We start from the raw sequence: 14924 nt of genomic DNA on the forward strand, positions 1-14924 counted from the left end.
ACAGGGCAGTGCTTGCGACCGTTCTTTGTTCTTTTACATGTTATGCCAGGTTACAGACCTTTTGTGATTTGTGACAGGTATGCCCCGCATGGGACGCCTTTTTTATGCATGGGTTAATTAATTATCTATTCTGGACCCTTTTTCCCCTCCCCGTGACTCTCCTCATTCTGGACCCTGTGCACCCCCTGTGACTCTCTTCATTCTGGACCCTGTGTCCCCCTGTGCTTCTCCTTAATTTGGACCCTGTGCCCACGGGGTGGTGCTTCGGTCCCTCCTCAGTGTGTGGTAGTGATTCCCCGCCTCCTTCTTCCACTCACCTCACTTTCTCCAGGACTCTGGTGTTCGTTGACTTTTCTCAAGCACAACGCAGTGTCCCTCACAATCCTCCCGGCTCGGTTCCGAACTGCAGTTTGATGTCCCGTGGTGGGGGCCTGTGGCGGACCTAAGGAACAAAGGGCCCTGGTGCAAGATTTGTTTTGGGGGGCCCCCTCCCCAGCTCTTACAAACGCAAACCCCCCAATTCACACCGCTGGCTGTGTGGTCTCACCAGAGCTGCGTGCGGGTCTCACCATGTCTGTGTGGTCTCACCAGAGCTGCGTGTGGGTCTCACCATGGCCGTGTGGTCTCTCCAGGACTGTGTGCGGGTCTCACCGATGTCACCATGGATGTGCGGTCTCACCAGGGTTACGTGCGGGTCTCACCATTGCTGTTCAGTCTGTATGACTGGGTGTGGGTCTCCCCAGTGCTGTGTGGGTGGTGGGGTCACACCACGGCTGTGTGGCGGGTTCGGGCAGCTGGGTCACACCATAGCTGTGCAGGCAGGGGGAAGGAGGAGGAGCTGTGTGATATTGGCGCATCCCTATTCACAGCAATACAGAATGGCATAGGGTATAGACGACTACACATCCCAGCAATACTTTTAACAGAAAGAGCATTGCTGTATAAAATACTGCTGAGATGTATAATCCTCTATAGCTTATCCCACCAATACTTTATAAAGCAATAGCATTGCTGTATAAAGTAATGCTTGTATTTGTAGTCCTCTATAGAGAGTGTAATTCTGCATTGCTGCAATGCAGAATGGCACCTGCTATAGAGCAGTGCTTCTTAAAGTGTGGGTCGTGACCCCATATGGGGTCCCGCAAGTGAACAGGGGGGTTGCGATCTGAATCCCAGCAAGATTTTTTTATTTTCGTTTAATGTGTAGTGTAGTTGTTAAGGTCGCGGGCCCCCCCTGTGCACTTGGTATCTTCCTGAGCACATCCACGCAGGAAGGTTTTCCCCACCTTCATTGACGGAGCTTTCTTTAACCCAGCATACTAACCCCAGCAGTACTTTATACAGCCCTTCAGAATAATTACATTAGCTAAAAAGGGCTACACATAATGACATTTTAGAATATTAGGAATGTAATCACCTCTTCTGATGTTTTCCTGGCTGGTCTTCGTTAACCGGTTTCTGACAAGGTCAGAAAAGACTCAGGTGAGGCTGGAGAATAACACCTCAGAGTGTGTGGCTCCTTAAATTAGGCGGCTGGTCGCTGGGTCCTCACGGCTGAGGGCCCAGCGATGCCGTATAATATGCCTGCAGCACTGCCTTCGTTACCCCTGCTCCCTCCTCAGTATCCAGCGGTCAAGGGGCCCCACCATCTCTTCGCTGGGAGTGTAGGATATTGGGCCAGGCTTGGGCACTGTTGCTGCGGTAGGTCCGCCCTCTAGGTGGCGGAGTTGGGGCGGCTGCGCTCAGTGGATGCTCCGTCTGGCCGCTCTGTGCTCCGTCTGGCCGCTCTGTGCTTCATCACTCCAGCTCTCAGAGCAGGCTATTGGACATAGCGGGCCAAGCCCGGTGTGCCCGATGGCCAGTCCGGCACTGCCCTTGGGTGTCAAAAATATGCCTGCAAAATAAACATGAGGAGGGGCTTCGTTGGGAGAATCAGTGATGGAGAAGGATCTGGGGATGTTTGTAGACCAGAATTAGCAACTGCATGTGGTGTCAAGCTGCAGCTAACAAAGCTAGTCGAATACTCTCATGCATTACAAAGGGTATATATTCAAGGGATTAATCAATAACTATACCCCTTTACAAAACACTGGTAAGGTCTCTTCTTCAATATGCAGTTCCGTTTTGGTCACAAGTCTTCAGGAAAGATATTATTGAATTAGAGAGTCAAGCGAAGGGCAACAAAATCAATAAGAGGACTGGAGGACCTCACCTATGAGGTACAATTACATAGATTACACTTATTGACTTTGGAAAGAGGTGCTTAAAGTGACATTAAACCCTCAGATTTTTTAACATAACCCAATACTGTAATGTGTACCTTACTGTAATCCATGGTAGTTTCCCTTCTCTTTGCTGCTCTTCCTTTTAAATCCGTATCTCTTCTCATGCTTGGGGAGAATTTCCCTTTGTAGCTGAGTGCCTCTTCCTGTAGTGCTGGCTCAGGTTGTGAACCTGCACACAGACACCATGTATCCATTTCAGAGACAAGGCAGTCTGCTGCAAAACAGAAGTTCTGCCCAGCATGAGAAGAGATACGGATTTAAAAGGAAGAGCAGCAAAGAGAAGGGAAACAGCCATGGATTACAGTAAGGCACACATTACAGTATTGTTTTATGTTAAAAAATCTGAGGGTTTAATGTCACTTTAAGAGGGAATCACAATGTACAATTTTATGAAAGGTGACTATAATAATCTGTTTACTCTAAGTTCCCTGAAGAAGATTCACAGACACAAATTTAAGTTGGAAGGACGGAGGTTTAACCTTAGATTGCAGAAGGGGTTCCTTACTGTTAGAGCAGTGAAAATGTGGAACTCCCTTCCTCAGGTAGTGGTACTAGCCAAGAGTGTTGACAAAATCAAAAACAACATTTAAATGTCTTCAGGGTTAATGGGGATTGATAAAGAGTATAAATCACACACACATACACATAGGTTGAACTGGATGGACCTATGTCTTTTTTAATCCTTATCAACTATAAGACATATGAGACATATAACTATATATGTCTGGATGTTCAGACACACCCTTGCAGCTCAATATCCCTTCTGGCATTACCACACCCCATTGCACATTTTTCCAGAATTGTTTGAATTCCCTGACCCTAGGATCTCTGATTTCTACCCTGATATATCCTTGAGAGTGGTATATTATTCAATCCCTCACTCCTCCGCGGTGGAGTCCTTTTAAATTATCTTGGGTTGCACTTCCTGTGATGTATGTCTCTCCTCAAGCTCTGTGCCATGACTTGCCAGCTCGATAAGGATTAGTTTCTACTACTCCCTAGGCTTTGTGAGAGCCTGACTTTTCAGTGTACGCTGATAGTTTTACATCCTATCCACAGCACTGACTGGTGTTTCTACCCTAGTGCAAAAAATATGCTGTCTTGTTAAGGACAATGCTGCCAAAAAGACCACAACATGGATCAGGGGGTTAAACACTTATCAAAATATTTTCTTGATCCACATCTAAAATTCACATGGTATGTAATAACCTACACCGCACCATAATATCTTATATTAAAATTGACAATGTTGTCACACACATACATCTCTGTCATACTGCTCACACTCACTGCTCATAATACATTGCAATAAACAAAATCCCAAATTCATCAATATCTTCAGGAACCATCAACATAGTTCAACGCATACTTGCAAGACCTGAAACATATTTTTCATGATGATTAAAGTGCTCGGATAGTCAATCTAGAAATTCAGTGAAGTTGGACAGATTGGAAGCAGGGGAGTAGTGTAACTCTATTTTTGCAGTGTACTGGTCCTGGAACTGTGTACTACGGATCATTTAACCATTAACTGATCCATAGTACACAGTACATACTTCCAGTACACTGCAGAAATAGAGTTACAATTCTCCCCTGCTAACTTGACTTTAACTTTAACCTATTCAAGTTAGCAGGGGAGAATTGTAACTATTTCTGCAATGTACTGGAACTGTGTGTACTATGGATCATTTAACCTATTCAAGTTAGCAGGGGAGAATTATAACACTTTAAATGACCAGTTTGCAGAATTAGAGTAACAATTCTCCCCTGTTTCTTCCAATCTGTCCCACTTCCCCCAATTAAACCTGATATATTGCTGATATCCCACCTCAATTCAACCACTGAACGATCACATTCTCAAACAATTCATCCCCACACAGCTACCTCCTCATGTATCACTTCTCCCTCCCTTTTAGATTGTAAGTCCTCACGGGCAGGGCCCTCCTTACCATCTTGTCTTGAATTGTATTGTAATGTCTTCCTTATATTGTAAAGCGCTGCGCAAACTGTTGGCGCTATATAAATCCTGTATTATTATAATAATAATATGAAGCAATGACTGAGAATTTCGATTGGATATGGGAAATATTATGAACATGCTCCGCAAGAAACTGCCCTAAAATCATTAGTCTGTATTGTTTTAGAAAACAAAAAAAAAAATGTCACAAGTATCGGTAATTGGTATCGGCAAGTACCCAAGGGACAGAACTTGTACTTGGTCTTAAAAAAAGTGGTATTGGAACATCCCTAGTTGTTTTGCCTATAAATTACCTGGCACTGGATTGAAGAATGAAAATCATGGGTCTTTTTCCTTTTGCGATTTTTTCAGTACACTTTGGGATGAATTAATTAAATGAACGTTTTCTACTTTATTGAACTTTGCTTATCACATTTGCACTTTTTAACTGCACTGGATTTTTTATTTGATAGCACTTTTTAGGCACATGCTTATAATTTATATACATTTAATATCATTTTATGATATTTATATAACTGCTAGTGTGATAAGTTTATTATCTCACAGGGAGGATTATGGCTTTAACTTACTGTTTTTTTTTAAGTACTGTATTTCTGTATATGATCTCTTGCCATTTGCCTTTTTAGGTGCTTGTGGGATTATGGGAGACATTCCTTTTACATAGTCCCCTTATTTGTGTTGTCATTTAGTATTTTCTAATTCTCCTCCTTTAGGACAGTCTGGAATTTGGGCAAAGCACTAAACTCGTCCTTTAAACCACTTAGTTCCGATCACTATTGTAGAAATCAGTTAGGTGGGAATTATCCCTTTTCATTTTTTTCATCCTTGCAGGAGTCTCCTTATGGATGTATCTACTTCCCTACTCATTGACTCTAGTTAATCTTAACAGTCCATTTTCTCAAGTTAGAGGATTTTCTCTGTTAGTCAGTTCCTTAATTTGGCCTCAGCTGGACTTTATCTGGAGGCTGCAATATTTCTGCCTCCATAAAAATTGGAGCACTTCTCCTGTAACTGACTGGGAGTTGACACTGCTCTAAACTGTGTTGCGTCAGTTATCATAGTCCATACTGTTTCCGTCTAGACTCTACTATTATTTCTTCCAGATGTCTGCCTCTGTTGTTCCTTACTTTAAACTGTGAGGGACATGCACACAAGTGTGCCTCCTTTCTTCTTTACAAGGAAATATCCATCCCTTATAAATCCTGTACTTCTTTATCAACTAAGCAGACAGAACATTGCAGGTTGCCTCGGTATGTCTAGAGGCCTTCAAGGGATCTTCTTGCTGGAAGTTAGATCCTTTTCCTACCAACTATCAGGCTACTAGTTCTTAGTGTTAGTACATGCGTTCCTACTTCTAGCTTCTGTGGGAAGAATTTTGCACATTATGAAGCAGAATGGTGTGCAGACAAAATATCTTCTAGATTGAACACTGGCACCATCCACCAGTTGTTCTAGCGCCAGTTGGATTCTCGGGTATAACGGTTCGGTGTGCAAAGGGGATATTACAAAGACTCATGCCATTTTAGGCGCCTGTTGAAGCATTATAGAAGTACCTTTCTTGGCTCACTTTGTAAGGACTTACCTGCTGTGGGACGCAGACACAGCCTGCATGTCATGTCCATGAGCCCACCGCTGCTTCGGGTCCCCCTTCGGGCATTGAGCAGGGATAATAGCAAGGATCTTCCTGTTGTGAGCTCAGCTGTTGTGGAAGCTCAACTGAGCTCAGTAGATCATGTAATGCCTCTGGCGCTCCCTGCTGCTGACAACAGTATATTGTTAGGAAAATGTGCACACACTGTGTACATTGGCTTCATAATAGTGAAGCCAATGCCTCCTCCTGTGACATCAGAGGCACCTGTAACTATAAATACCAACTTCCTCCACAAAATGGCGCTTGGTTATTTCAGAGCTTTGCCTCTAGTAGTGCCTAGCCTTCGTTACTTAACTTTCGTATAACTTCCTGGTATTTTGACCCCTGGCCTTGTTACTCGACCTCAATAGTATTGCTGCCTGCCCTGACCTGCTATTACGTATAAACTATGAACTTGCCTGCCGATTTGGATTCCCTGTCTATCTGTCCTGGTTGCCACTTTTCCAAGGAGAGCGTATAACATTCCTGCTACTTGGATAGGAGCACCTTAGTATAGGTGGCTACCTCGCATACAGACTCCTGCATCCAACCCGCTGACACACTTCATTCAGCTGGGAGGGCGGGAAACCTCTGTGACCCCTATTTGTAGGCAGTAGCTATTTTTTGTCAGTGAGACTTGACATGGCAGATTCAAAGAGGGAGAAGTGTACCACAGCTGTGGGCACTTCAGCTGTGGGTCAAGTGTCAAACTGTGTAACCCTTCACTCGGGTTGGGGGCTCTCTGCACCTCTTGCAAATCTCTGCAACCTGCTCCCACAGCTCCTACGTTTGGTGCCTCTAAAGCGTCTATTACACTGGATGCTCTTAACTTCTGTACTTGACAGCTTTGTACATGATTCTGATGTACAAAATGTTTGGTGGTGATGGCAACATCACCAATAAACTTTTTACTGTAAGCTCCCAAAAAAAGACTAGAGGCCACCACCTAAATTTGATGGAGAAAAGATTTAACCACACACTCTTTTCAGAGTGGTTAAATTTTGGAACTATCTGCTACAAGCAGTGGTATCAGCAGAGAATATTGATTAATTCAAAAATCAATCAGATAACGTCCTTAGGGACCGTAACATACAGGGGTACAGGTACTCTTAAAAACGAAGACCGCACAGGGACTCATATACACACATGCACGCACTACACAGTGGAATTGTGTGGCAATCCCACAGTAGAACTGGGGGTTGTAGTCACCCAGGACTCTCAGCCAGAGGGGTTGAGCGGTCCCAGAAAGCAAGTACTTGTACTGGGAAAGAGCTGACTTTGCAGTTCTTCCAAAGTTTTGTGGATTTGGCATGGAATCCTGGAACTGGGAGATTTCTAAGAGAATTAGGAGGGATGAGATCCCCAGTCCCGGGTTCATGGTTTAGTAGGGGCCAGCACCTGATGATTGCACACCTGTGCATAGCCCTTATGGAAAGGGTGCTGGCTGAAGTTCAGGGCTCCAGCTGGGAAGATGAACAGAGGTGTTCAGGAGGACTCCACCCAGACGTCAGAGGGGAGCAAGGTGGTTGTGTGTGTGCAGGAGGCAAACTCTAAGGCACAATTACATTACATGAATATAAAGCATGTCACAACGTCTTTTTAAAACCCATTCAGTGCAAAAAAGTAAATTTTTACATTAAAGTGCTCTTCAGTGCAGAATCAAATACACCTGTGTGATCAATCTCCTAGACAGCTCATTCAGCAGAGGTTGTTGGTCAATTAGAATAAAATGACCATACAGCTCTTTCTCTTAAGCAGCAAACTCCTCCCTTTATCCGAACACAGACCCACAACTTTAATTATTCCTCTCCACCGCTCAATAAGAACAAATACTACTCGGGATGCACCGATATAACGGCTGCCATAACCTATCGGCTGAAAATGCCACTTTTGGCATAATGCCGAAAGTACCATTTTCTGGCCGATACATCGGTGCATCCGTGTATTCTCTCCTCCCCGCTGGGTGCTGTTCTGTGTCCCAGTGGGGAGGAGGGAAACTGTGCGTCTCTCCTCCCACACCGCTCAGCCTCCTATCACAGTCCGGCAGAGCGGTGTGTGGGCGGAGACAGCCCGCGGTGTCATAGGAGGCTGGGCTTTCCTCTCTGCAACGCTCGCTCAGCCTCCTGTGACAGCGTGTCAGGAAGGAGAGCCAATGCAAACATACATAATTGAGGACAGAGTATGGCTACTATAAAAATAAATACAAATAAAATATTTTAAAAAATTTGAAAGTTAAAATAAAAACATTTTTCGGTTCGGTCTGATATTTTTTTTAATTTCGGTTTTTAAATTTGCATTACGGTGCATCTCTAAATACTACACACCGTGTAAAACCATTTAAAAAGCTTGCTTAAAAACATGAATTGCACTTAAAAACTAAAAAGTGATCATTCACTTCTCATAGCCATCCAGTTAATTCAGCGTCTCTCCAGCGTCGGCTTGTGGCAGTGTCACCATACCCCGCCCATCCAATGCGTTTTTGTGAAAACTTACTTTTTTGCATTTGATTGATGGGTTTTAAAAAGACTCCGTCTCACATGCTTTATATTCATGTATTGTAATTGTTTCTTGGAGTTTTTATGAAATAAGTTTGAACATTTATATATTTATGTCTAAGAGGAAATAATTGTGAAAGTGAGCACTTCATGAATAATTGTTATGATCACAAATAGCGCTGTATAGGGATCATCTAATACAGCACATAGTTTTTATTATATTCCCTGAGTACTTTATATGTGCTTTTGAAACTCTCATAGCACTTTATAGGGATATTCATCATATTTAAAGTTGTAGGGTGGTGTTGTGGGGGATTTATTTGCACTTAATTTTATCACTGCTGCTGTTGTATTTGTATTAGGGGCACTACAGGGGTAAGCGTTTATTATATAATAATATGGAACCTGCACAGCCCACCTAAGAGTCTACATAGCCCTCCTGAGACCCCACACAGCCACCTGAGAGCCTCTGCTGGAGACATTAGCCCGGCACCCTGGAGCAGCACAGAGTATGTAGCTTCATATTATTCTGCATTGATGTATAATGAATTGCTGGGATTTGTAGTCCTCTATAGGCAGTTGCCATTCGGCATTGCTGTATAATGTATTGCTAAGATTTGTAGTCCTCTAGCTTATGGTTTTATTCTACATTGCTGTATAATATATTGTTGGGATTTGTAGTCCTCTATAGCTGATGGTGGTATTTTGCATTTCTGTGTAATGTACTGCTGGGATTTGGAGTCCTCTATAGCTTGTGGTATTCTGCATTGTTGTATAATGTATTGCTGAGATTTGTAGTCCCTCCACAGCTTGAGGTCAGTGGCAGAACTACCAGGGACGCAGCGTTTGCAGCTGAGACCAGGCACTGGCACTTCACCACTGTCTTAAAATCATTAGTTTATATTGTTTTAAAAAACTGTCACGACATAAAAAAAAAAAAGTATCAGTAATTGGTATCGGTGAGTACTTGGAAAAAAAGTATCGCTACTCATACTTAGTCTGGAAAAAAATGGTACTGGTGCATCCCTAGCGCCTTCCCTTGTGTAGTAACACTTTATTCATGGAGGACAGAGGTAAAAACATACTCACAAATTCTTGTGCATAAGAAGCCTTCTACACAGTTCCACATCAGAAAACTGCAGCTGTAGCTATAATCCACATGTTGCAAAGGCTGAATATGTGTATAAAACTCCAGCTGTCAGGAGTACTGATCACGTGGCACACTTAGCCCTAGGCTAACGCGTTTCTGGGCTCGCTCAGCCTCCTGGGACAGCGTGTCAGAGAGAAGAGCAGGGTACACACACTCAGCGATCAGTGATTTCCATTTCGGTGCACCTCTAATTTTTAGTGATCATATGAAGTCCATATCCTTCCTGAGTTGTCAGGGGAGAGTGGAATAGAGCTCATCTTGTGTAGCCAATATTTGATCTGACCAGGTCCAGAAAGTTCCTTCTATGTATCCCTTGGTTATTTGAAGATTATACTCTGATGAAATCTTCCTGTTTCATCATTTTAATCTTCAATCTGTTTTGCTAAAGCATGAATAATGGGCAGAATAACAATGTCTCTTCTGCCTGTGGTTATACTTAACACTTTAAGATGTGAAACAATAAATGTTTATTAAAAAAATGTTTAAAGAATCTGAACATTAGAATCTCTGCCATTAGAAGTTGTAGAAAAGTGTTCATTTGGACCAGGGTTCTTTCATGAGAAACAAACACCTCTTAGTTTAACATAAAATCAACATTTTCACAATATGGGTTCATTGCAAAATCAATTATGTACAACATTAAAACACAAATTGTTCTTCTGCATGTACAACGACAATGCCCATGATCACTGTTCACTTAAATAGTATTTATGAAATCATTATAGATATCTGCAATAATTTATTAAAATGACATAAACAAACTATGGCCAGTTTAAACAGTATACAATGCCCTGACATGGAATTATAAAATGTAGTCGATCAGGCACATATGCCTCTGATTCTATAAAGCTACTTCTTCAATTTCATCTTCTAATGAATCAATAGCTTTTACTATTGGCCTTCCGGTTGGGTGCTGTGTGTGGTGTCTGCTGGAGCTTGCGGTTTTGCCATCACTGGGGAAGGCCATGTCACCTTTTCCTTTGAGTTTGTTGTTTTGCTCCCAGGGCAGAGTGTTGCTTGTGTCATTGTCAGTAACTCGGTTACTGCTGGAAGTAAAAACAGTTTGATCATTGCCTTTTAAAACTGAAGGAAGAACAGTAGTGGGGCTACCGCCAAACAGCTGTTCCATTAAATTTGATTTCTTTTCTTTCTTTATCTCCAGCTTGGTGGTGCTTACCAGAGGTTCCACATATACATTTTTCTTTTGGCTGTTACCAGGCGATCTTCCTTTCCCAAAAGATGGGGTATAGTTCCCAAACGTAATATCCCCAGTGCTGTCACTTGAGATTTCACTCCTACGACTTGGGACAGATCTCTCTTGCCCTCCAAGGACTGGAAGTCCATTAAACAATTTCTCAGTTGGCTCTGAGAACTTGTATGTTTTTTGTTTTGTATTTGTCATGTCCGTTTTACCAGCTGCATCCCCAAGAGGTGCTGTGGGAACATATTTATTGGAATCAGAGTAAATTGGCTCCTGCTTCTCTCTGTCAATTTCAAACATTTTCGCAAGCAAAAGTTCCTTTCTAAGTCGGTCTTCTTCAGGATGGTTTATAATTTCTTGGTTTCGAAGTTTATCTTGCTCTTTCCTTTTTCTTTCCAACTCTTCCTTTTCCCACTCTGCAAACATCATAAAAAGGAAGTACACATTCTGAACTTAGCTTAGGACAAACAAATTGATGACAGTTCTATAAAAAATGCATTATATAATGTGAAGCTAGAAAGCCATATATGGCCATGCCAGAAATGTCATACTATTCCGCAAGATTTATTGCACTTGCAATGACATGGATCCTTTCCCATTAATATTCTGCTAATCCCCCCAAAAATTGTTCTCCTATATAAAACTGACCTATATAGGTCTCCTATATGCTCCATATTACCCCTGGCTTTATACTGGCATCCATTACCAGATAAAGTTACATGTTTCATTTAGAAGAAACTTGTCATGACCAAACAACTGGAGGCTGTCACTGATGGTCTTTCCTTTTGATGCCTAGCTGTCATTCTGAGCCTTCTGCTTTAATAATTTGAGTTCCTGACCTAGAACACATACAGTATGCACATAAGCTTTTAGGACTTTCTTGATCTGAAAACCTGTTATAGGTCAGTGACAAACTAAAGCCAGTGAATCAGAACAATACCAAGGCAACTAGAATTTTTTTTAGAGGGAGATAAGCCACGACAATCCCTATATTACGCTCATGAAAGGTTTACTTTAAAACACAATTTTCAAGGCAACATGTGCAATGCAGTGAGGTACCTATGCTATCGGTCAACACTGAAACTTTGCTAAACTCAGAAAGTTCAATTAATTTACTTTAATCTACGTTTTGTGTCTTCCAGTGCATCTGGATTTCACAGCGCACCCCCAGATTCACCAGGCATTGTACTTACTGAAGCTTGAGCTGTTCAACTTCCTCTCTCTTTCTGTCTGCTTAAATCACATTCTAAAACTTCCAAGACAGGTTTGAATCTGACTTGCGGCTGTGAGAAACTTTGTATTGGCAATTTTTAAACACCAGCCTTTCTTTTGTGAGCGGCGGCAAGCAGAGTGCAGTGGACGTGTTTGAGAATTCCTGTTCTGCTTTACAGGCAGGCATTTCTAAATTATGAACAAAAGGGACTGGGGTTGATTAGTGCACTACAGCAATGCCTGAATCAAAAACTGATGTTGTAAGTAAGCTCTGCTTTCTATATGCAGGAATATTCTTAAGGTTCCATTTTCAAATTTAACTGGGATGCAAAATGTAAGGGGTCTATTTAAAAATCTACAGTTTGGCCTTACCATGGCATGGGGACAAAAAAAAAAAAAGCACATTTACAGCATTTGTGCTTTACAGAGTTCTCTCTGCAGGGTGTGTGTGGTGTTTCACTGAGGAGTATAGCGATATCCGCTCTGTTATAAATGTGGCACTAAATGTTCAGCTTATGACAGCTCTTTTAATAGAGTAAACAATAGCGTGAAAATATAATGTTTTTATGTTGTTTGTTTAAAGAAAAACTTAATAAAAGTGATTAAAAAAAACAAAATAAACTCTGAACAGTGCGTCTAAGCTTTTCCCTACCTTCACGCAGCTTTCTTGCTTTGTCCTCCAAAATCTTTTGCTCTTTATCCCGCTTGAGCTTTTCCTCTAGATCACGTTTTCTTTCTGCTTTCTCTTTTTCTTTTTTCAGCCTTTCTGCTTCCTCTTTGATCTGCTTTGCGAGGCTGTCTTGCTCCTTGAGAAAAAAAAAAAGGAACACAAATGTCAAAAGTAAAAGTTTTCACTTGAATGAAAATTTCTAAGTATTATGGCAAGACTTTCCCAGGGGCAGTGATGCAGCAAACACCACCATCATGTGTGGGAATATACTCCAATGTATTTAGATGAAATCCATAAAAGATAATGAGAAAAGACAAAAAGGACATACCTTTTAAAAAAGGGGCATCCACCTTAAGCTGGCCATACACAGGCCAAATTTGAGCAATGTGTGGCCCTGTCAGCACCATTCCTTTCAAAAAAAAAAGTACATTTTTCAATTGACTTTCGTTGATGGAGCAGGGCCACACATTTTCAGTTAAACAGTGACTACAGCCAATCATCTGCAGCCATCATTTGGGTATTCTGACAGTGGCACAACCGCCACTGTCAAAATTCAATAGCCGGCAGGGAAGATTCCCCCATCCATGTGGTTTAGTGTGGATGGGGGAACAAAGTTTTCTCTCGTTCAGCCCCACAAAAAACAAACAGTGTACGGACAACATTAAAGTGAACCTTGCCTGTCTCTTGACATTTGTTTTCCTTTTTACTGTACACTTAGGCCCCATTCACACTGAGCGATTTATCGAGCGATTTTTGCAGCGATATCGCTCATATTTCCGCGCTATATCGCTCTATGTAGCTTCACCAATACATTTCAATGTAGCTGTTCACATCTCGTCGCTCAATATCGCTTGTAGCTCGTCGCTGGTAGCTTGTCGCTCCTACATGACCCTTTTTTAGAGCGATTTTGAGCGATATATTTCTCCTGATTGCATACAGCCCAATAGGAAGAAGTCGCGCGACACGTCGCTCAGTGTGAATGGGGTCTAAATGTGGCACATGAACAGTGCAGTTTACACTCCTGAGATAGCATACTTCCAGTGTGCATGCACAAGACTTACATCATCAGTGTGCACCCAATGGCCAAAAAAAGATGATGGCTGAAAGAAGATGGCAGTGATGGCGATGAGATCACTTAGATGTCTCCTCTGCAGCAGGGCAAGCCTACAGGTTAGTCTGTCACAATGTGTCCGTTCATATATTTGACATTATGGTAAGAGATGCACAGCTCAGCCACCCTACAGTTATGCTTTCATGCATCTTAAACAGCTTCACAAACTGCTTGAAAGACAGCACATTCACATAGTGTAATCTATTTCACTTAAAGGGTTTCTTAAACCCTCCTGTTTTTTGCATATATCGCAAGCAGTAGATATAGGGAAAAAGTTGGGGAAAAAACACCCCGCTTTAACAGCGGTTCATACTTACCCTGTTTTCGCCGCGCGCTCCCGCCCGAGAATCCGAAACTGTTCGGGCGGCCGCAAAGCATCTTAAGGGCGGGCGCATGCGCAGTTCGGATTTTCGGCCGGGAGACGAGCAGAGACGCAAGGTAAGTCTATGGACGCGTGCACCCACATGCAGACACAGCGGGATCGGAAGTGCCTGCAAGCAGAGAGGAGTCAGCGCTGGATCGGAGACCCGCCACACCGCTGGAGGGACAGATGAAAACATCAGGAAAGAAGAAGAAGATCGGATTAAGAGACATCATTTAAGGTAAGTGCTGACATTAACATTGGGGGAGGGAAAACATTTTTTGACTTTAATGTCACTAAGCTTTTTAAGGAAAAGTGGGTAAAGTGGTTTTAAAATACTGTACACCTGCAATGAGAGAAAATGGCTGCTGCCACTGATGACTTGCACTGAACCTCCCACTTACATACCTTGAGTCATTGACCTTGAACAAGTATGTAGATAACGTCATGTGACATTGCTGACTTTTGATCTGCATACTAGTTGTGGGTCACTGACTCTGGAAGTACTGTAATCAGCATAACACCCCGGCAGCTAGCATTTTCAAAGTGATGTCTATAACCAAAGAAGCATAGCCTCTGTATTAGCCTCATGATAGGTTAACTTTAGGAACTTTTACTAATATTTGAATGTATTACCATTTCTGGAACTTCTTGCTGGTTCTCCATTGTTTCATCCATGAAAATCAGAGGTGGAGGTTCTGGAAAAGTTGAATCTGGACTAGACAAAGATTCAGCTGTTTGGACACTCACATTGATGGAATGGTTTGTCCCTGTAAAAAAAAAAAAAAAAAAAAAAAAGCAGCAGCTAAAAACAGGGTGGGCCAGCCTTTT

The 14924-nt window shown here is 42.3% G+C and overlaps 1 protein-coding gene across 1 annotated transcript in view; it reads right to left on the reverse strand.

Moving 5' to 3' along the window:
- Window positions 1-10265: 10265 nt before the first annotated feature.
- Window positions 10266-14924, reverse strand: part of LCA5 (LCA5, lebercilin) — a 15851-nt gene continuing 11192 nt past the window's right edge. Inside the window, exons 6-8 of the mRNA XM_018570346.1 lie at window positions 14730-14863; window positions 12604-12757; window positions 10266-11155 (exon numbers count right to left, since the gene is read on the reverse strand). Of these exons, the coding sequence (XP_018425848.1) occupies window positions 10380-11155; window positions 12604-12757; window positions 14730-14863 (1064 nt within the window). The 3' untranslated portion in view covers window positions 10266-10379. The remainder of the gene's footprint in view (window positions 11156-12603; window positions 12758-14729; window positions 14864-14924) is intronic.

This window comes from Nanorana parkeri, unplaced genomic scaffold (genome assembly GCF_000935625.1).
Source record: "Nanorana parkeri isolate BGI_ZX_2015 unplaced genomic scaffold, ASM93562v1 scaffold1511, whole genome shotgun sequence".
Lineage (NCBI taxonomy): Eukaryota > Metazoa > Chordata > Amphibia > Anura > Dicroglossidae > Nanorana > Nanorana parkeri.